The sequence below is a fragment of the Gigantopelta aegis genome, chromosome 9 (genome assembly GCF_016097555.1).
Source record: "Gigantopelta aegis isolate Gae_Host chromosome 9, Gae_host_genome, whole genome shotgun sequence".
NCBI classification, from domain to species: Eukaryota; Metazoa; Mollusca; class Gastropoda; order Neomphalida; family Peltospiridae; genus Gigantopelta; species Gigantopelta aegis.
Genome location: NC_054707.1, coordinates 9,004,685 through 9,030,760, shown reverse-complemented (window position 1 = coordinate 9,030,760; position 26,076 = coordinate 9,004,685). Strand labels below are relative to the sequence as shown.

The 26,076-nt window shown below is 37.1% G+C and overlaps 1 protein-coding gene across 4 annotated transcripts in view; it reads left to right on the top strand.

Moving 5' to 3' along the window:
* The window catches only part of LOC121382090 (latent-transforming growth factor beta-binding protein 2-like), a 32,700-nt gene extending 11,377 nt beyond the window's left edge, over positions 1 to 21,323 (top strand). For all 4 annotated transcript variants that reach the window (XM_041511580.1, XM_041511577.1, XM_041511581.1 and 1 more), the window contains 4 exons: positions 15,149 to 15,239; positions 18,265 to 18,384; positions 20,104 to 20,253; positions 20,898 to 21,323. In XM_041511580.1, coding sequence (XP_041367514.1) covers positions 15,176 to 15,239; positions 18,265 to 18,384; positions 20,104 to 20,253; positions 20,898 to 21,073 — 510 coding nt within the window. In that variant the 5' untranslated portion in view covers positions 15,149 to 15,175 and the 3' untranslated portion in view covers positions 21,074 to 21,323. The remainder of the gene's footprint in view (positions 1 to 15,148; positions 15,240 to 18,264; positions 18,385 to 20,103; positions 20,254 to 20,897) is intronic.
* Positions 21,324 to 26,076: the final 4,753 nt, after the last annotated feature.

Here is a 26,076-nt window from a genome sequence, read left to right as displayed (position 1 = left end):
CAAAATAATCTAGTCGTTTGTCAATTAGTCCAAGCTTGCTGCCCCCCCCCCCCCCCCCCCCCCCCCCGTTGATTCCTCGGGATGGAATGCATAATCGAAGGTTGAGTGCATAGGGTCGCTGCTCCATCCGAGGAACTTACAGGTGGGGGGGATGCAAAAAAGGGGGGGGGGGTCATCCGTCACTAGTTTGGTTATGTTAACCATTCCACCGTTGACCCCCCGGAGTGAAGTACATAATCGAGGTCGAGTGCTAAAGATTTCCATTCTATAGCTACTATTTATAGTCCAGTTGCTCCATCCAAGGGGTGTACAGGTGGGACGGTGTTGCTAAAAAAAACTATATTTGATTGTGGTCATACATCTTTTAAATTACTTGTTAACCATCCCGCCGTTGGTCTCCCGGGCTGGATTGCATAATCGAGGTCGAGTGCTAAAGATTTCCATTCTATAGCTACTATTTATAGTCCAGTTGCTTAGCGACATAAATGGACGGATGTTGACAGGCCGGATAAAAGCATCAAATTTGTAAAAGGATTAAGCCATCGGACTTAAGGCTGTTAGATAAGGGTTCGCAGCCCGGTACTGGGTCCCACCCAGAGCGAGTTTTACCTACTCGATGGGTAGCTGTAAGACCACTAAACCGATTTCTCTCACTGACAACTAACCACTAACCCACTGTCCTGGACTGATGTGTGCCCAGGACAGTGTGAGCAGCACTTGAACCTTAAATGGATATGTGAGTATATAAACACTAAAATAAGTTAAAATGAAAAAGAAATATATATTTTATAGGGCTTGATCTATGAGCTATGAGCTAATTAATCAGTGCTTTTGTACTAATTATATTTGCTGTCAATTACATAGTACAAAATGTACACTTCGCCGCCATTACAAAAATCATGTTTTTAAAACCGTTAATGTCAAAATTGCACGAAACTATGTGGAGATATTCATTGATCCTTAGCATTTCAGGGGCGGATACAGAATTTGAAAAGGGTGGGGTGGGTGGGGTGTGAAATTTAAGATTTATTTTTTATAAAGGTGTGCAAAATCTTTCGAGTAAATAAATGAAAAGAGTATGTGTTGTTAGAAAGTGGTGATTCAGTAATAGTTTTGCTTATGTAGGTACACGATGAAGTTTCTACCAGAGTTTCAAAAGTCTGACCGATTTATTCACCCCCACCCCACAGAGATATGGGCACTCGTCATTCAGGGCCTAGAATTGATCCCCGTCGGTGGGCCCATTTGGGCTATTTCTCGTTCCAGCCTGTGCACTACGAATGGTATATCAAAGGCCGTGGTATGTGCTATCCTGTCTGTTGGATGGTGCATATAATAAAAAAAATCCCTGGCTGCTATACTAATGGGGAAATGTAGCGGGTTTCCTCTCTAAGACAAGACGTCAAAATTACCAAATGTTCGACATCCAATAGCCGATGATTAATAAATCAATATGCTCTAGTAGTATCGTTAAACTAAGAGGACATGCTGACATGGGCACGTAATCACATCTACATCCCTAACTTGGATTTCTGAGCCACAATAGTACAATATGTTATGCAGAACTGCCACCCACCCGCTCAGTGCTGACATCCTTACTCTAGGCACACTCCGGTACCGCACCTGCTGTAGGTCGTCTGCTACTACATTGGTCTTGGGTAAGCCTAGTCCCTTGTGGTTTAACGAATAGATTGATCACCCACGAGAACAACCCATCATCATGAAGTTTGTTTTTGTTTAACGACACCACTAGAGCACATTGATTTATTAATTGTTGGCTATTGGAAAGAAATGTTTTATTTAACGACGCACTCAACACATTTTATTTACGGTTATATGTCGTAGGGCATATGGTTAAGGACCACACAGATATTGAGAGAGGAAACCCGCTGTCGCCACTTCATGGGCTACTCTTTTCGATTAGCAGCAAGCGATATTTTATATGCACCATCCCACAGACAGGATAACACATACCACAGCCTTTGATGTATCAGTCGTGGTGCACTGGCTAGAGCGAGACATAGCCCAATGGGCCCACAGACGGGGGTCGACCCCAGACCGACCGCGCATCAAAGGAACGCTTTACCACTGGGCTACGTCCCATCCCTCATGAGAGGAAACCCGTTACATCATTCCTAATTCAGCAAGGGATTTTTATATATGCACTTTCCCACAGACAGAAAAACACATACACGGCCTTTGACCATTTGTTGTGTCGTTAAACAAAACAATCAGTAACTTTGACCCAGATATGGGTTGATTACTTGACAAAAGTAATCGATTACGAGTACTTGAGAATGTCACAATGACGATTACAATTACAAGAAAATTGAAAGTAATCAATAACGATTGCGAATAAATGTTTCAGTAATCATCATTACATTTCCACAAATATACACAAATAGTGAAATACCAACATGAAATTATTCATTTTATTTCACAGCCATACTGATTTCATTCATTGAAAGACATAATGGATAATTTTGGATTATTTATTATATGATTTCCAAAAAAATATGGACGTATGTATACTGCAAGGAAGGAATCAGTTTCCAAAACCATATTTATTATGCTTAAATTTGAATTATTGACGAAAAGGTACCCATAACCATAGGTATAATTATTGTAACAATCCATAAAAAATATCTATTATTTGTGTATTTTTTAACTAAGCCATAATTAGTAACTGCAAACTGTCTGATCACTATTACTTGTTGCTTTGTATTGTTTGTAGAACGTATACATTTAATACCATCCAGAAATTAAAATAAAAATGATTTTTTTAAATAGTTAAATGAAGAAATAATGAAAGAACGAAAGAAAAGAACAAGTAAATAAATAATGAAACTGATATCTGTATACATGTACATGTATATGTGCACAAGTTGCTAATTGCATCTAATTGTTGACACTTTAAAATGACTATTATTAATCAATCGATTATATTAACAAGTTTTGGCAGTAATGCTTTTATTAAATTACACATTTATACGTACATACGTACATACATACATAAGTACATACATACATACATACATCAAGTAAACAGTGTTGTTAGTTTGCTTTGTGTCATCTTATAAGGATCGGTGAAAATTACAAGTATCTTGGTCTGGGTGTGTTTATTTTGGTATCATTAGAAGCATCGCGTTTCGTAGAACATCCATTAAAGGGACATTCCTAAGTTTGCCGCAATGTTTAAGATGTTATTGACTAACAGACTTTTTAACGATTGTAATTACATATCAAATATATTTTTTCTGCATAAAATATTAGTGGCTGTATATTAAACATGCTTCTGATAGTTCTAATATTTGTACTTGGTTAAATTTCATTTTATTTCCTAAAATATGTTTTTTTCGTACGTACGAAATTATTTGAAGACCGAATCCAGTTTGGGCTTCTTTCAAATATTAAGACGACCAGAAACACATTGAATATACAGACACTGATATTCTAAACAAGAAAATATATTTAATGTGTAAGTTTAATCGTAGAAATATTTTATTAGTCGGAAACATCTTACAAAGCAGCAAACTCAGGAATGTCCCTTTAAAATCATCTTTAGGGAATTTTTATCAGATGTGTTAATATTTTAAGGTAAAATAAACCAAAGTTTATCTTGATGGACTACTTTCAACTGGGTGTTTGCTTAATTAGTTACGTTATTAATAATGTGTGGTTGTGTCTGTGACAGAGTGATGATGACTGCCCATGGAATCAAGTTTGATACGACTGGCTGGCTGCCAGTTTGCAGTCGTAACCACGAACAAAAGAAAATACATCTTGTCACGATACCGTTAGTGGACTTTCACACCTGTGACAAAACGAGGTATTGTCAAGGTATTCTCAGGCAAATGATCGTTCTACCATGAGAGTAGTAGACAATGTCCTACTGATTGACCAGTACTGCTTCCAACTATACATTCCCAGTCTGTAGCTCCACGCGGTAAGACGTGTTTGTTTCGCTGGTGCACACTGCACGTGCTTTCATGTGCTCGACTTGGGGATCCTTCATTTTGTTGTTTTTGTCAGCGAAATGAAGTTTTCTACTGGGATGTATGCGGCCATTGGAACTGGTAGAACGCTGGAACGCTTCTCGTTTCGACAGTCTGCACCACCAGGTTGGATTCTTTTTTAGCGAGATTCCTCGCCTCCACGTCATTTCTCCGTCTAACTATGTTGACTTGTTTTTTCGTGACTCGTATGACGGCCATTCTGCAGAACGCCACGGTTGTTCGCGTTTAGTCTCTACATGTCCGAGCCTGTCCTAGCAGCACTGGAAGATTGACCGCCCCACTCTAAGAAGAAATAGGAAGCGGGGTCGGCCCCTACTACTCTTTTTCTAGACTTTATTTGCTTTATAGTGATACCATCTCGTATCCTCCGGAGTCGGGCCCGTCCGCACCACTATACCAACCCATGACGACTGGACTATACCCTAGTCTGATACTCTCTCTCGTTCAGACGGATCCGGCTTCTCAAGATCTGTATTTCAGCACAGCACTACACCTTCAACGTCTATCGACTGTCAATCTAGGGGTTTTCTTGACGGGATGCAACCCATCTCGTCCCTATAAGCTGTGCACCCAAACGGCCTTAACGAGGCCACTCACGTGGACATATCGATCGGACTTTAAACTTTTAGATCTGCGTTCAAAAGATTATGTCGAAATTACTCTCTCTTTTTTTAAATTATTATTAAATAGTCCGATCCTCTCTTCTTTTTCTTATTTAATTTTGGACCGTCCTTCTAAAATGCTCCAAATTATATAAATATTATTCGGCCGAGCAGTCAGTTATTTTTATTTTTGGCTTGTAAGTTGTTTTTTTTTTAAATTTATTCTATTAACTTTTTTACTAATTGCTATTTTCAAAATTCTGCCCATTTTCAACTCTACCCCCCCCCCCCCCCCCCCCCCCCCCCCCATCCCGAGTCAGGTCACCGATCTTATCGGAGGTCGGACTCGGGATGGGCGTGTTCGAAACCCTAGTGGTATATGGGCACGTTAAACAAGTTGTCATCATCATCATCATCATCATCCAACTATAGGCACTGTTACGGGAGTTGATGCTAAAAATATCTAAGTTTACAAAATAATTATGAGTAATCATGAAAGTAATCGCTGATTACGATTACATTAACAATGTAATCGATTACGATTGCGATTACACGGCATTCTCAAACATTGTAATCGAGTACGATGCGATTACATGAAAACGTTGACCAGTTGGGTATACTGGTTGAAAGTAGAAAACGCCCAATCAGTTGAATAGATCCATAGAGGTGGTTCGATTCTGCGACGCAAGCAACTCAAACGAGCACTCAACCGACTGAGCTACATCCCGTCCCAACCACCACCAGTACCACACACCCCCCCCCCCCCCCCCCCCCCCTCCTCCCATCACATTGTGTCCCAGCTAATTAGGGGTGTAGGCTAAATGTTTGGGCGAACCCCATCACTACACACACACGCTGAAGTTACAAAAATACGAGGGTTTTTTTATATAATGAAATATTCTTACTTTAATAGGTTATTTATATAGGTGTCTAGGGGAAATTTAAGACAAAAGTGTCCATTCGGCTCGTGTCCCCCTCCCCAGGATCGGACCACGCTGTGGCCTTGGTTGATTACATTGGCAACGTCCAACTGCAGCCGCTGATACACTGTGCTATCGCTAAGGATATAATATAAATAGTGGGGAAAAGATTTCGGTCTTACGATATCTTGAACTCAACCTATTTAGAATTATTTTGCATATCTTAAAATTGTAAAAACAGCATGTACGTTTTGACTGTCGCTATTTTCACTATTTTCATGTGATCACTTCTAGAGTGAAATTGCTGGTTGTTGCATGTGTATGCGGTTAAAGTGCGACAAGAAAAAAATCGCAATCAGACCACATCGGCCTCGGTGGTGTTGTGCTTAAGGCTGGTAGGTATAGTGTTCAGGGTTCGCAGCCCGGTACCGGCTCCCACCCAGAGCGAGTTTTAATGACTCAATGGGTAGATGTAAGGCCACTATACCTTCTTCTCTCTCACTAATCACTAACAATTAGCAACTAACCCACTGTCCTGTACAAGCAGCCCAGATAGCCGAAGTGTGTGACTAGGACAGCGCGCTTGAACCTCAATTAGATATAGGCACTGAAATGAAATTAAATCAGGCCATTTATATTGTAATCGACAAGTTGCAAAGGTCGGGGCAACGTAAATCTAAGACTAAACCCAGTTCTCATTACTATTATAGTATAAGAAATATAGCTAGAAATACAAATACTTCATTTTCGTTTGTTCCTAAAATGCTCCAGTTTCCTTAAAGGGACGTTCGTGAGTTTGCTGCATTGTAAGATGTTTCCGAAACTAAACTATTTCTACAAATAAAGTGTCTGTATATTCAATGTGTTTCTGGTCGTCTTAATATTTGTAAGAAGCCCAAACTGGATTTTGTCTTCAAATAATTTTGTACGTACGAAAAAAATACATTTTAGGCAATAAAATGAAATTTAACCTAGTACAAATATTAGAACGATCAGAAACACGTTTAATATACAACCACTAATATTTTATGCAGAAAAATATATTTGATATGAAATTACCATCGTTAAAAAGTCTCTGTTAGTCCATAACATCATACAAATTGCAGAAAACTCAGGAATGTCCCTTTAATGATGTATTTTCTTCGTGAAATAGATGCTAAACACGTGTATGCCCGGTATAACTGCTAGTAGCAGAAGTAAACTTGCGATATTTTGTAAAATTGTCGCCTGCGTTGCGCTTAGCGAATGACAAAATATTAAATACGTATGAGTAGGCCTAATTATAATCCCTTAAATTAAAGAGGCCATCTTAAGTTTTTTTACGATCGTTAAGATGCTGTCGACTGACAGAGAAGTTTTAACGACTATAAATATATATTAAATACATTTAAATACATATTATTCTGAATAAAATATTGGTGGTCATAATTTAAACGTGTTTCTTGTCGTTTTAGTATTTGAATTGGGTCAAACTTCATTTTATTCATTAAAAATATGTTTCGTACTTGCGACATTTCTGGGATACCAAATTCAGTTTGAGATACTTACAAATATTAGGACGATCAGAAATGAATGCAGTAAATTAATTTATAAAATTAAACAGCATCCCAGCGGAATAGAAATATATTTTTGTGGTTGTTCCAAGGCCAACTCCATTATTTTAAAAGCGGCTTTCTACAAGATATATATAATACATGTATGTGTATATATATATATATATATATATATATATATATATATATATATATATATATATATATATATATATATATATACATGTATGTATATATATATATATATATATATATATATATATATATATATATATATATATATATATATATATATATATGTGTATATGTATATGTATATGTATATGTATATGTGTGTGTGTGTGTGTGTGTGTGTGTGTGTGTGTGTGTGTGTGTGTGTTTTACATGTATATATACTCTTCAAAAAAAGAAACGCAAAAGGGTACAAATGGGTTATAACTCCGATTTTATGTTTCCTACCGGTTCATGCTTTGTGAATATAAGGTCATTGCATGTCCCAAGCACATTCCCACGGTTACATTCGATAAAACGCAGCTACTGTACAATAAAGTTCCAAAATGTGAATATTCGCAAAAACGCAGCCACGTGCAAACCATGTCACCACTGCACGTGCGTTGTCTGCACGTGCAACATGAACACCGACAGTATAAAAGTGCAGGGTGTTCGCTTGCCTGGCCTCTGTATCTGGCCGACAGTTGACAATCCAGGACATGCCACGTCTCAGTGAACCGCAGAGAAACAATGCCATCGGCCGACTAGACGCAGGCGAATCCAGAACGGCCGTTGCCAGGGCATTCCATGTGTCCCCAAGCACCATCTCCAGACTGTTGGACCGTTACCAGCAACATGGATCAACACGTGACCTCCCTAGATCCGGTCGACCACGGGTCACTAACCCCGGGCAGGACCGCTACATCCGGGTACGCCACCTTCGGGAACGATTGACTACTGCCACCTCCACAGCCGCAGCAATACCAGGTTTGCGCAGGATATCCGACCAGACCGTACGGAACCGCCTACGTGAGGTAGGAATTCGTGCCAGACGTCCAGTTCGAGGTGTCATCTTAACACCACAACACCGTCGACTCCGACTGCAGTGGTGCCATATTCATCGACAATGGCCTCAACTGCGATGGAGACAGGTGTGGTTCAGTGACGAGTCCCGATTTCTGCTCCGACGTCATGATGGAAGATGTCGCGTGTATAGGCGTCGTGGTGAACGTTATGCGGCAAACTGCGTGCAGGAAGTGGACAGATTCGGCGGGGGTAGTGTCATGGTGTGGGCAGCCATCTCACACACTGGCAGAACTGACCTGGTCCACGTGCAGGGCAACCTGAATGCACAGGGCTACATTGACCAGATCCTCCGGCCACACATCGTTCCAGTTATGGCCAACGCCAACGCAGTGTTCCAACATGACAACGCCAGGCCTCACACAGCACGTCTCACAACGGCTTTCCTACAGAACAACAACATTAATGTCCTTCCTTGGCCATCGATATCACCGGATTTGAACCCAATTGAGCATCTATGGGACGAGTTGGACCGACGCCTCCGACAGCGACAACCACAGCCCCAGACCTTGCCCGAGCTGGCAGCAGCCTTGCAGGCCGAGTGGGCCACCATCCCCCGGGACGTCATCCGTACTCTGGTTGCTTCAATGGGCAGGCGGTGCCAGGCAGTTGTCAACACACGCGGAGGCCACACCCGGTATTGACTCCAGATGACCTTGACCTTGGTGGTGTGTCCTATCACTTACTCACAATGGACTAGAGTGAATTGTGAACAATCCTGCAACATTTGGTAATTATCGGACTCACCATTCAATAATGAAATCAATTCTCCAAATGTTACGACAATGTGGTTTTGCGTTTCTTCTTTTGAAGAGTATATATATAGAGGCAATGTCATGGTGTTTTTAATACGATTTTGATTCCAATGACAATGCAAAACAATGATAGAAAATATGATTTTCACACAAAAATCGTAATCGAAAAAAAAACCCACCATGACATGGTCTATTTATTATATGCATCTTTCCTAATTTTTGACAATATCTTTCACTTTTTTTGTTAATACCTTTCGCTCATCCTATCGAAAACACGTAACGCTATGATATATTTCTTCCTGTTGAACTTTTATTAAAAATTTACTTTACCATGGTATTTTTTAAAGAAATACGAATAAAAAATATCTTTATTGAATTAATAATTACTTAATACTGCAAACATATGTGACAAAATGATCCTCACAAAAAAAAAAATACAAAACGAATGGGACGGCAAGATTAAAAACCTAAACAGGACAGGACATTGTGTCATCATTATTTAGCTTCGTATTCAGTCAGTTTTAGATATTTTAATATAATTGCACTTTATATCTATGTTTATAGGTACCATTGTTTAAATTACAAATTTTGTTTTTAAATACGACCAGATGCATGGGTAATCATCAAACTTAAACTCGAAATAATTTACAAGGGAGATAATGTTCAAAAAACTAATTAAATATGATTTCTGTATTTTCACTGTAGTTATTCAGCTGCTAAGTCTGCTTTGGATTTGCCTCATGCCAGGGTTGGTGTACCGTATACTGATTTTAAACATAGTATCAACCAATTTATCTTTTCGACTTGGCAACATGATTGGGACGGTGCGGTTGCGAACAAGCTTCATTCTATCAAGCCAGTCTTCGGAGACTGGCAGTCCTCCTGTAGGCAGTGCAAAAAAAAAAAGACGTTTTATTTAACGACGCACTCAACACATTTTATTTACGGTTATATGGCGTCAGACATATGGTTGGTAGGCAGTGCAGGAAGGATGAAATAGTCTTGTGTCATGCTCGCATCGGCCATACTTAATTGACAACACTCAGACACATTACAATGTGTAACAAGAGGACATTTTCAAATACATAATTAACATACATGACAAGAACAGGCGTCAACATAGAAGTATCTATAATTAACAGAACACAAGATATGCAAACAAAATAGCTAAAATGTACGGAAGAAACGTCAGTTCACAAGACAAGCTAATCTTTTAATAAATATAGCTAGGTTTTTTAATAATGGTGCATTACATAATGACAGCATACCTTTCATTTTAAAAACGCTAGGATTAATTCCATAATATTGTTTTATATATTTTCTTCTAATGTTTTCAATATTATAATTTTTACAATTAAATAAATAATGGTATTCATCTCCAATATCGGTATTACAAAGTTTGCATATTCTATTTTCTCTAGGAACGTTAAACCATCTGCCAGTTTCGATTGGTAATCTTAAATTTGACGTACGCAATTTAGTTATCCAGCATCTATCTTGGTATGATAATCTCGACAAATAAGTTTCGAAATAAAATTCTGTTTTAAATAATGTATAAAACTGACCCCTAGAAGAGTTTGTAATTTCTGAGAACCACTGTTGTATAAATTGATCACAAAGGTTTTGTTTTAATTCTTGTTTATACGATTTGAAATCATTATTTTGATTGGTATAGATGTACCCCATTCCCGAGTTATCGAACATACTTTTTATGAATTTCAACCATTTAAATTGATTTCCTTCACCACGAGAACATTAATTTATATAAAATACTACTAAGTTTATTTTCGTCTTTAACCAGTTTACTCCAAAATGACACCATTCGTAACTTTACTTGTATTTCTAAAGGGAACCTTCCTAATTCTCCATATACCATAAAATTTGGGGTACTTTTTTTTACCTTCAAAATCCTGGAGATGAATTTTTTCTATTATTTGTAAATTTTCATAACCCCAAATTTCTGATCCATATAATAAAATCGGTTCAACCATTGAATCAAAAAAGTTTTAATTGTATATGAACTGGTATGCTATTGTTCCGTGTTTTTTTTGTACATGGCAAAATGTGCTTTTTGAGCTTGGTCTACAAGATGTTGCTTTGCATTAGAAAAATTCCCATTATATTTAAAACAAATTCCTAAATAACAGTAATAATCAACAATTTCCAATCGTTCATCTTGCAGCATAAATTCAACATTAGACCTCGACTTTCTATTGCTAAAAATCACAACTTTTGTTTTACTCACATTAATGCTAAGATTCCAAGAATTACAATAGTCATATATTATATCTAAAGCATGTTGCATACCTTCAGGAGTTTCGGAGAAAATTACAATATCATCTGCATATAATAGTACGAAAATTTCAATAAATACATGTAATTTGTTTTGGCAATTTTCTTTAATTATTTCCAGAGGAGATCCTTGAAGCATTTTTTTAAAATCTTCAAGATCATTTAGAAATATTGAAAATAAAAATGGTGATACATTTTTCCCCTGCCTCACGCCTGTTACACAAGGAAAAAAATCAGATTTCTTATTATTAATTTCAACGCATGATTTAATGTTTCTATACAAATCCAAAATTATTTTGAAACATTTACCTTTAATCTGACATTTTTGTAATTTTCTCCATAGCCCCGTACGCCAGACAGAGTCAAAAGCCTTTCGAAAATCAACAAAAGTACAGTATAACGACAGATATATCGACAGTAAAACATGCATACAATATATGTTATCGCTCGTTGAGTGACCTTTGCGAAATCCAGCCTGATTCCTGTTTATTAAGTTTACTTAAGTAGCAAAAAGGTTTAGTCTGTTATTAATAATGGCAGTAAACAGTTTACTAACACAACTGATTAGAGTTATAGCTCTATAGTTGTCGGGATCCTGTGGGTTACCGTTATTTTTATATATTGGTTTAATTATTCCCACTGTCCAGCTGTCTGGTATGATACCCGTGTCTAATATAATATTAAACAACTTAAAATAGACTGGGATTAACAGAGGAGAAGATTGTTTTAGATATTCGTTAAGTATTCCATCAGCACCTGGAGCTTTGTTATTTTTTAACTTTAAGATTGTTTCAGATATTTCATTTTCAGTTATACGACCATTAAGAATGTTGTCAAACAAGGGATGTTCACACAATTCGTTTATGTTTATATCGTCCGTTATATCATCTATATCAACATGCGTATCTGCATTTAACGTTTTAAAATATTCATATAATGTATTTATTGCAATATCATGTTTTTTACGCTTATTATTTGAAAATTTATTCAAAGTATTCCAAAAGGCTTTTGGGTTAGATTTTGATAATGAATTTGGCACATTTTTCTTGATGTTTTTTATGATTTAAATTAAGCTCTTTCTTGTATTCTTTGGATCTTTTTTTCAATAACATTTTGACATCATTAGACTTATTTGCTGAGTACCTGTCTTTTATTTCATGAAATGCATCTCTCTTTATTTTACACTCCTTTTTAAACCATGGCTTCGAATTACCAGAATTATATCTATGTTTTGATAAACCAAACACACTGGTTGCTGAATTGATAAATAAACTACCTAGATCGGTTACAATATGATTTACCTGTTCAGTTGTAACACTATCACTGTCAATAAGGCTATCCAAAGCTCCATTAATTTTTACTAACAAATCATCGTCAGTAAGTGTCTGTTTAAATTCGTCTGCTTTATTTTCATCTCATCGTATTTGGTTAAGGTGTATGTCAGGGTTATCTGCATGAAGTTGGGCACAGTTATTGGAACTTATTACAAAGTGTAACTGCCTGTGTATATCGGAGAACATCGGGTTAAAATCAAGGATTTCAAATTTAGTAAGTAATTTAAAGGCATCTGGTGCAAGTATTAAATAATCAACTAGACTAGACTCTTTACACGTAATACGTTCAAAATTTTGATCTTTAAATAACCGACCATTGGCAATAAACGAGGCACAACGTTTACACATTTCTATCAATTTTATACCATAGTTATTGTGTCTTGTACTATCCTCACTGGTTCTTTCTAAAGGAATATTTAAATCAACAAGTTTTTGAAATAAAAACATATTTTCCAAAAGTAACTCATCACTAACTACTTCTAACATTTCTATTAAGTGTTCATCAGGCATAACAAAGTCAAGCATTGTAGACGTTCTGGAATTAAAATCACCAAGGAGAAAAATATTGTTAGTATCACTAGAAAACATAATCATTTCGTCTTCTAATTCATAAAAAGCATTATCAGAAGAATATTTTCTGGCGGAATATAAACGCATCCAAATAATATTTTATCATTCATAACTGGCAAAATATTTACAATCTCAAACCATAGAACATATTCTGATTCAGAATTCAAAAAATTAATACTTTTTGCTCAAACCTTTTTATAAATAACAATGATTCCACCAGATTTCTTGTCACAAACTTGTCTGTTCTTCACATGATATTCATAACCGTTAGGTAACTGCAAGTCATCATATTTGTCCAACTTTGTCTCCGCAAAAACTAAAATATCATACTTTTGAATTAAAACATGAAAATCAGGATTTAATCATTTAGATTTTATATCACAAACGTTGAGAAAAGTGATATTTAAAGTTTTACTGGTGGTGCACCCTCCACCCTCAGATGTGACTGATGTGTTGTCCTATTTACGGATGGTGTTTTGTGGGTTGAGGGGTGAACGAGTCGCGTCATTCGTATGCTGTTGTGCAGGTTGCGATGGTTCATATGGACGACCATTCACCATAATTTGGTCATAGACCAGCTTTGCCCTGATGCCCCTTCGTTTCAGTTCTTGAAGAAGGATCCTCCACCTCAGTATGAGCACTGTCAGTGTACTCTGACGGCACGCCACATTTTGGAGGAGTGTAATCATCGCAAATAAACTAGAAAAGATATACGTATTTGGTCAATGTTACAATTTTTAAATATTACCTATCTGCGATTTTTTTTTTTTTTTTTTGCGCAGTTCTTTACACTGTTTTTTTAATTTAACTGTTGAATGTTTATATTGATGGCTATCATCATAATTATTATTTTGCATTCACCGTGATTTGACACCCAATAGCCGATGCATTTTTCTATTCTATCCTATTCTATTCAATTCTAAAATACAGGGAAATATAACTTGTCCCCGAATATCACTCTTATGATTTCTGTAAATCTATATATTTCATTGCTGTGTATATAATATATAATATCTTACATTTTCAGTGCAATCAAAGTATGTGATATTTTGCAGATCACATACTTCAAGAATTTGATAACTTTGCAAATTAGATATAAATTAGTCGAGGTTACGGTATTAGGTTTATTGACATTTAAGCAAACGTACAAGGGTGACACTCCATGACTGACGTATGCATTCAGTCATCAGATAAAAATATTTCAATAGCAATTTTACACTGACGTCATTTCCATTCACAAAGACACCGGGCCACATATCCTTACGTCATTGGAATATCTAGTAATGACGGACTGGAATTAAAGTTGCGTGTACAGTTTACAAAAACACGTTGTATTAAGCTTGAGATTATATCATAAAAAATAGTACCCTCGTGTGTTTCGGTATCGCCAATATCATATATTAGGAATTAAAATAATGTATTATGCTCACCAGAGGCTCGTAGAAAACGCTTTGATAATAAAACACACACACACACACACACACACACACACACACACACACACACACACATATATATATATATATATATATATATATATATATATATATATATAATACAGTTCGTTGACTCTTGTTTTGTACATAACGTCATAATGATATTGCAAGCGATGCGGAGTGGTTGTTGTGTGTGTAGTGGTATAGTTAAGGTCATCAATAAGTCGACGCCTGGAGGCAATTTCTGCTTGGACATCGATTAGCTCCCTTTGATCAGTTTGCATCAGTCATTGTAAACAGATTCATGTATCGGTAAATAATCTATTTGACCCATATGCATATATCTATAAACAAAAATATGTTATTGAAAAATTACGTGTTTTTGTTAGGATTGTTTTGTTTTGTTTTGTTGGGTTTTTTTGTTCTTTCAATGTAATGTAATAACAAAAATATGTTATTGAAGAATTCCATAGCCTGCTATTATTTGTAAGGTTTTTTTTTCTTTGTAATGTTTTAGTATAAAAGAGACGATGATTATAGATGTGTTGTATTCGTTTTAAACTGTTCTGTATCTGTATTACTTTTTACTGTCTCAGCTGCTTGTGTTATCGTCTGCTACGATCATGATGAAGTCGCTTTTTGTCTACCTGGCTGCCACGTCCGTCATACTCGTGACGAATGCTCAAAGTAAGTTCTATAACTATATACTTTAGTAGTTTTGGGGGGTTTATTTTTTTTTTTTTTTTTTTTTTTTGGAGGGGGGGGGGCTAAACGACACACCTAAAGCACATCGGTTTATTAATAATGGGCTATTGTATGTCAAACCTTTGGTACTTCTGACATATAATCTTAGAGAAAGAGTTTGTTTTGTTTAACGACACCACTAGAGCACATCAAAGGCCGTGGTATGTGCTAGCCTGTCTATGGGATGGTGCATATAAAAGATCTCTTGCTACTAATCGAAAAGAGTAGCCCATGAGGTGGCGACAGCGGGTTTCCTACCTTATTATCTCTGTGGTCCTTAACCATATGTCCGACGCCATATAACTGTAAATAAAATGTGTTGAGTGCGTCTTTAAATAAAACATTTCCTTCCTTCAATTGACAAATGTATGTACGATGATGATCTCGTCTTCTATTTAGCCGACGCTGAGATTCTGTAACATTTTAATTTTATAATGCTCTCAGTTGTCCTAATTCTCCACACACAGTCCAACCCCACCCCCACCCCCCCCTCTCCCCGTGCTGTCTTATTTCAAACACGCCATATTTTTTTCTTACCTGGTCATATTTCGTCTAGCTTGCTATTTGTTAAAAATAACACCTGGCCATATTTTACTATTTCAAGCCTTGTATAACATTGTCCAGCTTTTCAATATATGTGTTAATCTCTTCTTAAAAATTGTCTTCGCCTTTCTCTTGGTGATCAGTACGCTAATTAAAAACATTTGTCTAGTAGATAAGCTGCTGGACAATCAAGCTGACGACAGTGGTTCAAATCCCGTCAAAGCTGGCTCACACATTCATTCATCTTTCTCATCTATCACCCTCCGCCTATCATCCTCATTATCTTAATATAAAAAACTTTCCAATTTCTACCACGATTTCAATCTGTTTCGATCCTTTCTGTCAGTTTCCTCCGACTCTGTCTTCTAAGCTGTCCACACCATCGCCTACCTGTCTCAACTTCCTCCACGGGTGCAGTCGCTGTGTATTTCCCTGCACCTACCTGGCATCCTCGTTCTCTACCGCTAATGAAGCTGGTCTGACCCACGGCAATATCTAACGACCGCCGGTAGTAGGGGTACATAGTAGGTGGTTACAAGTGCCTCTTAACAATGCCAGAAGTAACTACTGAACACTCCCCGAAGTGGTCAGACTAAGTCCACAGCTAAAAGCTGATGGGGATTGGCAGGTGTGTGGCACAGATAGCCACAAGAGACAAGCACCTGTCGCGATTAGAGAGACAAGGACTGGGATGTGGAGATGGACAGCGAAAGAAGTTGAAAGATAGGAGGAGTTGCCCGATCGGGAAGAAATGAGACGGAATTCAAAGGAGAAAAAGGAAAGGGGTCAGTGGGGAAAACCCCCAAAACCCATTTGTTTCTATACGATAATTACATGTTGTTATGATCATTATAATTTACCCCAAATTAACGTATTGAAATTATTATAATAGTGAAACAAAGCAGAATATCTTGTTTCTGCTGTTAAAACATATTTTATATTATATCGTTTTCTTTTCTTTTCTTTTTACAGTTTGTGACTGAACGTCAAATGTATTTAGCTATTTTAGTTACAAAATACCAATGGTCTCTTCTGCTAATGGTTTTGCGAAGACAGATCTAACGGGTTTTCAAAATCTTGACTCACTGAAATTAAGCTCGTCAATTTGATAGGTGTTTTTGTGTGTGTGTGTGTGTGTGTGTGTCCTGCTACGTTTCTGGGTTGGTTTCATCGAGTGAATGATGGTGAAGCGGTAGTACTTTCCACTGGGTATGGAACTACGTGAGAGGGCTGTGCTCAACGCTTGCTGTCAGTTTAGCTCAGTAGGAACGGGATTTTGCTCAATCGGTTGAGTGCTCCCCTGAGGTGCTTGCCTCGCAGGATCGAACCACCTTGGTGAATCCATTCAATTGATTAAGTTTTTTTCTCGTTCCAACCAGTGCACCACAAAACCTGTTTTGTTTAACAACACCACTAGAGCACATTGATTTATTAATCATCGGCTAATGGATGTCAAACATTTGGTAATTCTGACATATAGTCGTAGAGAGGAAACCCGCTACATTGTTCCATTAGAAGCAAGGGATCTTTTATATGCACCATCCCACAGACAGAATAGCACATACCATGGCCTTTGATATACCAGACGTCCGACGAGGATCGATCCTAGACTGACCACGTATCAGGCGAACGCTTTACCACTAGGCTACGCCCCCCCCCCCCCCCCCCCCTCCCGTCAGCTTGAAATGCAAAGAGAATTGGTACAGAAGTTTTAAATCTTGTCAATATACGCGTTTATGTTATTCCAATAGTTACCATATGCAAGTCTTTCGCGCTGCTAAAGGTATATTGACGACTGAAAGATGATTACATCTTGTTAGAATAAAAGCACCTGTATAAAGTTAAGAAATTTGGTGGCAAGGGAGACCAGGGGACCTACCCTAAAAATATTTAAGTGCCCCCTTTTCGTCCTCTTTTATTATTATTTTTATTGGTATGTCATTTTAAATAATAATAATAATAATAGCAGTAGTAGTAGTAATAGTGGTAGTGGTAATGGTAGTAGTAGTAGTAGTAGTAGTAGTAGTAGTAGTAGTAGTAGTAGTAGTAGTAGTAGTAGTAGTAGTAGTAGTAGTAGTAGTAGTAGTAGTAACAGTAACAGTAGTAGTAATGGTAATAATAATAGTAGTAGTAGTAGTAGTAGTAGTAGTAGTCACAGTAGTCACAGTAGTCGTAGTAGTAGTAGTCGTAGTAGTAGCAGTCGTAGTAGTAGTAGTAATAGTAGTAGTAGTAGTTGTAATCGTAGTAGTAGTAGTAGTAGTAGTAGTAGTAGTAGTAGTAGTAACAAAAAATAACAATAAACAAACAAATAAATTAAAGGTTTTAAACAAGGAACTAAGTTATGGCAACAAATGCCATACATGTCAAAGCACATTTATCATAAACAGTACGGTAATAATTGTTACTGGAGTATTGTTATTTTTAGCTCCATCGTGCGACACAGTGAACTGCTTCAATGGAAAATGTGAGATGATCAACAACCTGCCCAAGTGTGTCTGCACCACCGGCTTCCTCAACAGCATCCTAGACGACACCATATGCATAGGTAATTAAAGGGACCGTCTTCAGTTTTCGGCCTTAAAGTCAAATACCCTAGTTTGTAAACACTAAGGCATATTTTTCACTATTAGAGCCGTTTTTCGATAATTGAAATCATATTTTATTTAGATTTTATTGTTTAGATTATTCATTACCGTACATCCGAATTGTTTTTGGTATTTCTGGTGTTTTTAATATCACAAAATGCATTTTTCATATTTTTAAAAACGCACGTGTTTCTGAGAAGTAACGGTTATGGAGTCGAATTCTAGTCTATTTTTAAGGATATTTCACCGTTTATACGTCACAGACTCTTTGTTTCACTCTGTTGTAACGTTATATAAATGTTACATGTTTGTAGATTAACTAAATTTAGTGACCATTTTTACGGGTGAAAACTAGGGTTTGCGCCTTTAAGATGATGTCGACCAACAGATACTTTTTATCTACTGTAGTTACATATTAAATATATTTTTCTAAATAAAATTATACTGATTGTGCAATTAAACGTGTTTCTGGTCGTCTTAGTGTTTGTACTATGTCAAACTTCATTTTATTTCCTAATATATAAGCTTTTCGTACGTACGAAATTATTGGGATACCAAACCCAGTTTAGGCTATTTACAAATATTCGGACGATCAGAAACACGTTGAATATCCAGACACTGATATTCTAAACAAGACTATAATATGTTTAATATGTAACACTAGCAGAGCCGTACCCTGATCTAAATCCGGGGAGGGGGGGGGGGGGGGGCACTACTTTTTATAAACAAATGAAACACTATACAAATTAAACGCTGATGTGTATGCTATTTTCTGGAGTAAAAAAAAGTGAGATTCTCAGGGAGGCAACTTCCTTTACTTAACGGCTGCTCTTATTCTGACGGTACGAGTGCTAGACGGACACTTGGACAGTTACTATGACCCCTATATGTTATATTATCGTGAGTATTATAACCCCTAAGAGAGCGTGATAACTGTAACTGTCCGTCTAGCTCTCTCACCGTCACAGTACTCGGACTAGGCTGCATTGCAGCAAATCACAGTTCCGCTACAAGCCGTGAAATACGGAGTCAAGTCATCTGCAGCTCTGGGGTCCTTTCACAAAACATCGTACGTTTAATCTGCGTATAGTCGTTATACCGGCAATGTGTTTACACGTGTTTGAAATCTATTTCACACACAGAAATTATACCATTACGGAAAAATTGAGCATTTTAAGTACAAAAGAAAATGAAATATGTGAATTTGAAACTATATTAGTGGTGCTATTAGTAGTGATAAGAATTGTGGTTTAGTCGTAGATTTACGTTTACGTGTGAAACTAGGCTTACGATGTTTTGTGAAACTGGGCCCAGATTGGTATTAATATGTGACATTGATTATTTATGTAAATACTATTGTTTACTGCCAATACATTACTATACCTTGATTTACTATACATTTGTTATGCTGTGTGCATTAGAGGTTGAAATCACTGAGGGCTACCAAAAAATGGTTATTCGCTTTTCGGCAAAAACAAAAGTGATAATAAAAACATTATTTAAATCTATTAAAAGTCATGTGACGCCCGGACCTCTGTTTTGTGCCACACTTGTTATTGGTCTACTGCTTGGATGAACTGATACCCTTCTTATACATCAGTTTCATTAGACAATGTTAACATTATCGGCAATGTCAATTGATTTGCTCCAGTAGAACCTTAAAGTGTGTGTTCTTTCAGATATTGACGAGTGTATCAACGGCACGACGTGTCGGCCCGGCGGTCGGTGTGTTAACTTACCGGGTCGTTATTACTGCATGTGTTACGCAGGATACCAACCAGTCGACGCGGCTTCCACTTCCTGCATTAATCCCTACATGTTATATTATCGTAAGTATTATAACCCTATATGTTATATTATCGAGAGTATTATATAATCCCTATTTGTTATATTATCGTGAGTACTATAATCCCTATATGTCATATTATCGTATTATAACCCTATGTGTTATATTATTGTAAGTATTATATAATCCATATTTGTTATAATATCGTATTATAACCCCTATATACATTATATTATCGTATTATATAATCCCAATTGGTTATATTATCGTGAGTATTATAATCCCCATTTGTTATGTTATTGTATTATAACCTCTATTTGTTATATTATCGTGAGTATATAACCCCTATGTGTTATATTATCGTGAGTATTCCTGTCCACATTGTTATACATTGATATTCATCTTTGCAATATATTTGCATTTTTGTGTGCAATATATTGATATCCGTCTGTGTAATATATTAATATTCTTCTGTATAATATATTGATATTCGTCTGTGTAATATATTGATATTCGTCTGTGTTATATATTGATATTCGTCTGTGTAATACATTGATATTCGTCTGTATAATATATTGATATTCGTCTGTGTAATATATTGATATTTGTCTGTATAATATATTGATATATTTGTAATATATTGCTATTACACCTGTAATATTCCTTCGTGTAATATTTTTGTTATAGAACGGTCACCATACATGTCACCCTGGTGGTCGCGTATGATGCGGATGATGTCGCCGATGATGCAAATGGGATCGCCGATGATGCAAATGGGATCGCCGATGATGCAAATGTTTTCGCCGATGACACAAATGAATTCGATGATGCAGATGCGGTGGATGATGGAAATGATGGATTAAATCAGTCTAATACTGGAATTGTTGTGACTAGACTTGTTTTTTCAACGTCATCCACCACAGGACCATTTGATTGCTGTCAGAATGCAAAGTAGAAAAAGAAAACCACAAATAAATTAAATCACTAACAATCGGAAACAGAAGACGTCTTTCGCCTTTCCGAATTGAAAGTATCATGTGTTGAAGATACATGTTTCTGTTCTTCATTATATTGTACATATACTGTAAGGTAAAATAAACTTATTTTATACTCTACCTGTTTTGTTTTTTGCATTGTTGTTGTGATGTTATTATTGGTACTAATTTCATAAGTCTGGGACCAATTTCACAAAACATCGTAAGTTATACCGGCCAATATAATACGTTTTGTGTTACGCGTAGAAAATGGCATCTATGTTACGAAAAACTGAGTTTTTTAAGGACAAAAGAAAATGTTCAATGTGTATTTCAAACTATATTAGTTCATTTCGCTGTACTTTTAACAGTAAAGAGAATTGTGGTTTTGTCGTAGATTTATGTTTACGTGCAAAACTCTGCTTACGATATTTTGTGAAACTGAGCCATGCAAATTAAGTAATGGTTTACGGAAAATTTCAGGACTAATTAGTAACATCTATTCAAAGAGTAAGAAACATGAACATTAATTCATGTATGTTAACGAAATGATCCACGTATATCGTCCGGTTAATTGTGCATTCTTTCCGGAGTTTGGGGCCAGCCATTGCACCACGACTGGTATATCAAAGGTCGTGGTATGTGCTATCCTGTCTGTGTGATGGTACATATAAAAGATCCCTTGATACTAATGGAAAAAATGTGGCGGGTTTCCTCTCTATAACTGTGTCAAAATGACCATATGTTTGGCATCCAATAGCCGATGATTAATAAATCAATGTGCTCTAGTGGTGTCGTTAAACAAAAGAAACTTTTCTTTTTTTTCTTTACGGAGTTTGGACGGTATTTAGCTCAGTCGGTTGAGTGCTCACCAGAGGTGCTTGATTCGCAGAATCGAACCACCTTCTCCTTGCTGCTAATGGAAACATGTAGTGGGTTTCCTCTCTGAGACTCTATGTCAGTTACCAAATGTTTGACACCCAATAGCCGATGATTAATTAATCAATATGCTCTAGACGTGTCGTTAAACAAAACAAACTTTAACTTTATCTTCCTTCCGGAGAAAGTCTTGATGGCCGAACGGTTAATTTGTGTTCTACGAACTGCGGACTAATCAGACGAATTCGTGCCATACGTTGTGACGTTGTGATGCCAGAAAGGAGTTTACCCTGTGTGCCAGTTCATTAAAATTCATACTATGTATGTACCAGTCAAACTTGACATACATACATGCTTACTTCCCAGTCCCGGGTTTGCCAACAGATTCATGGGTATGTCGTCCGTTAACTCGATGTCTCGGCAGCAGAACGATTTTAACGTGATGGTCTGAGAACTGCTGACGTATCGGGTCGAGTGACAGTAATGGCATGACACGTTTTGTAAGACCAGAAACGATTTTAATACCCCCTGTTCCAGTGCGTTAATATGTCAAACTTCGTTACTTCGGTGTTGAAGGACCGGACCAACTATTTCGCGATATCGGTAGTTCGAGATAAACATAATAATTATGCGGAAAATTATCCCAGACATAAATTTATGTTTGCAAACTTAACAACACTATAGTCTCTTTTTTCTCTGTCTTTTTTTGTATTTTAAAATAACCCTTTTGTATGTGAATTTCTTCATGCTGACATAGTTACCAAGTATACCAAAATGTGCCAACATACTAGCGAACAATGATACAAGTCTCGACTAAGTGAATGAAAGCGGCATGTTAAATCAGTTGGTCAAAATACCGTTGGACTATATGACACTTCATTGCCGGCTTTATTCGATGTACCGTTAAGAACTTCTCTTTTTTTTTTCTTTTTTTTAAACTTATTTTCGTGTTTATATCCAATTAAGGTTCAAGCACGCTGTCCTGGGCACACACCTCAGCTATCTGGGCTGTCTATCCAGGACAGTGGGTTAGTTGTTAGCTGGTTAGTGAGAGAGAAGAGGGTGTAGTGGCCTTACACCTACCCACTGAGTGGTTCAAACTCTCTCTGGGTGGGAGCTGGTACTGGGCTGTGAACCCTATACTTACCAGCCTGTAGACCGATGACCTAACCACTGCGCCAAAGATAATCCCCGCAATGGCTATCTAAACAGGTGGATTAGTCATTAGTAGTAACGCGGCAACTTTCAATTCAAAACTTGAATTGCCCGATGGAGGTCATATTTCATTGGATAATCATACCTATCAAGCAGCCACGTTCACTGACCGTAATGAGACGACCTGGTTTGTTAAATGAAGAAGAAGAAAAAACCCAAACAAACAATACAGCAAAACAAACTATGGTCTCACTACACAGATGTCATCTGCCATTGAAACCCATGTTAAATTGCCCAACTTCAAACGAAGATGGCCAATAGAACGGGTTCTCGTTGGCACTAACAACATACACCATTGCGAACATACATATATAAGCATTTATTTTCACACCAAAATTTAGAACATTTCCGTCTCAGTTTTTTGCTACATGACCGCATCTGGCTGTAGTACCGGTCCGAACAGGGGGTTCATTAACCGATTCACTCCGGCTGTCTCTTGCGCTGTACACCCATGTCCCAAAAGGTCGATGCACAATATTACAAAATAGCATGAGTAAAATACAGCCAGAAGGCTTACCATTAAACATACATATTGTTTTAATTCTTCACCATTTCCTAGAAGTGAATATGTGAACCATAACATGTGTCACAATTAGGAACTATAGTGGACCGTGATGAATGATCTCTCACCCGGAAGTGATCTGTGTAGTGAGACCTAAAATAAATATTGGAAGCTATCGATACGAGAAACAACAATATTATTGTTTAATGCAACAGTGCTGTTTACTAAGTGGCGGAATTTAGGGACGAAAGAATAAATACCCTAAACATAAGTAAAAAAGGAGTCATTTACTTTCACTTTTACTTTTTTTATATATATATATATATACTTCGAGAAAAAAACAACCCAGGAAAGTGCACCTAGTGACACCAAAATATGCTCGAGATAAGCATGTTCGAGATAACAGTGTTTTGTTTTGTAACATTACATAGGAAAATTGCCGGGACCGGCACTGGATCTCGAGATATTTTGGGTACTTATGTTTACAGAGGTCGCGACAACGATATATGACGATATACTGATACATGTTAAAGGAAATTATATATATTATATATATACATTGTGTCATCACAACAGTGGGCGCTTCCATGGAGGTTTACATTATAGAATTTATGTTTTTACGTGTGTGTGTGTGTGTGTGTGTGTGTGTGTGTGTGTATAGATACACACACACACACACACACACACACACACACACACACACACACACATATACATATATATATATATATATATATATATATATATATATATATGGGTAGTTATGATGGAGCAGAAATTTGCGAAATTGTCGGGCTCTTTCTTCTTTCAGAACTACAAGCCAAATACGGCAACAATATAGGGCTATATCGCGACGATGGCCTAGCCGCATTCAATGAGTCACCGAGAACCATAGAGATAATCAAAAAAGATATTTGCAGAATATTTGCAAACCATAAACTCAAGATCACAATAGTCGCCAACAAAAAATCTGTAGATTACTTAGACGTAACTCTAGATCTTGAAAAGAGCTCAGTCAAACCCTATATGAAACCAAACAACACACCTTTATACATCCACAACAAGAGCAACCACCCTCCAAATATCATCCGCAGTATACCAAAAACAATAAATAAAAGACTTTCTGATATATCTTCGAATGAGTGCATCTTTGAAGAAGCGAAACGCCCATATAAGGAAGCCTTACTCAAGAGCGGATATAACTATAACCTCAAAGACACCCCAACAGCAGAAAACAACAGACGCAGAAACAACCGCAATAGGAACATCACCTGGTACAACCCACCATATAGCTCCAACGTGAAAACCAACGTAGGTCACCAGTCCCTCAGATTACTCGATGAGTGCTTTCCCAAAAGCAACCCTCTCCACAAAATTATAAATCGAAACACCGTTAAAATTAGCTATAGCTGCATGCCTAATGTTGGGAAAATAATTTCAGCGCATAACAAAACTCTACTTCAACAACACAGAGACAAAGACGCCGTTCCCTCCAGAGAATGCAACTGTAGACGAAAAGCTGAATGTCCACTTGGGGGTAAATGCTTGCAGAAAGGAGTAATATATCAAGCTACCGTTAATACACTCGATGACAACAAGCAAGAAACATACGTTGGTTTGACCGAGAACACATTTAAGACGAGATATACCGCGCACACGAGCAGTTTTCAAAACGCAACACAGAAGAACGCAACAGCGCTAAGTCAGTACATTTGGACACTGAAGGATAGATGCACACCATTAAGTGGAAAATTTTATCTAAAGCAAAGCCATACTCTCCAGCGAGCAAAAGATGTAACCTCTGCCTGAAGGAAAAACTGTTCATAATGTATAAACCTGAAACCAGCCCACTAAACTCCAAGAATGAACTCCTAACAGCATGTCGACACAGACGCAAATACTTTCTGTGCGCATACCACACATCACCTATAGACCTGCATAGTGACGTAACCTCGACGTCACAGAGTCCATTACGTCATCAGCTTTCCGTTGACGGTGTAATTAAATCTACATCTGATGAGTGAGAGCAATTCAACTCTCTCACGAAACAAGCCTGTCATGTAGAGATAAACATACACTTTTAACGATATATATATATATATATATATAGATAGATAGATAGATAGATAGATAGATAGATAGATAGATAGATGGGTAGATAGATAGATAGATAGATGGGTAGATAGATAGATAGATAGATAGATAGATAGATAGATAGATAGATAGATAGATAGATATACATATATGTATATTCATTTTGCATATTACACGTGTGAGTGATGATACTTATTTTACA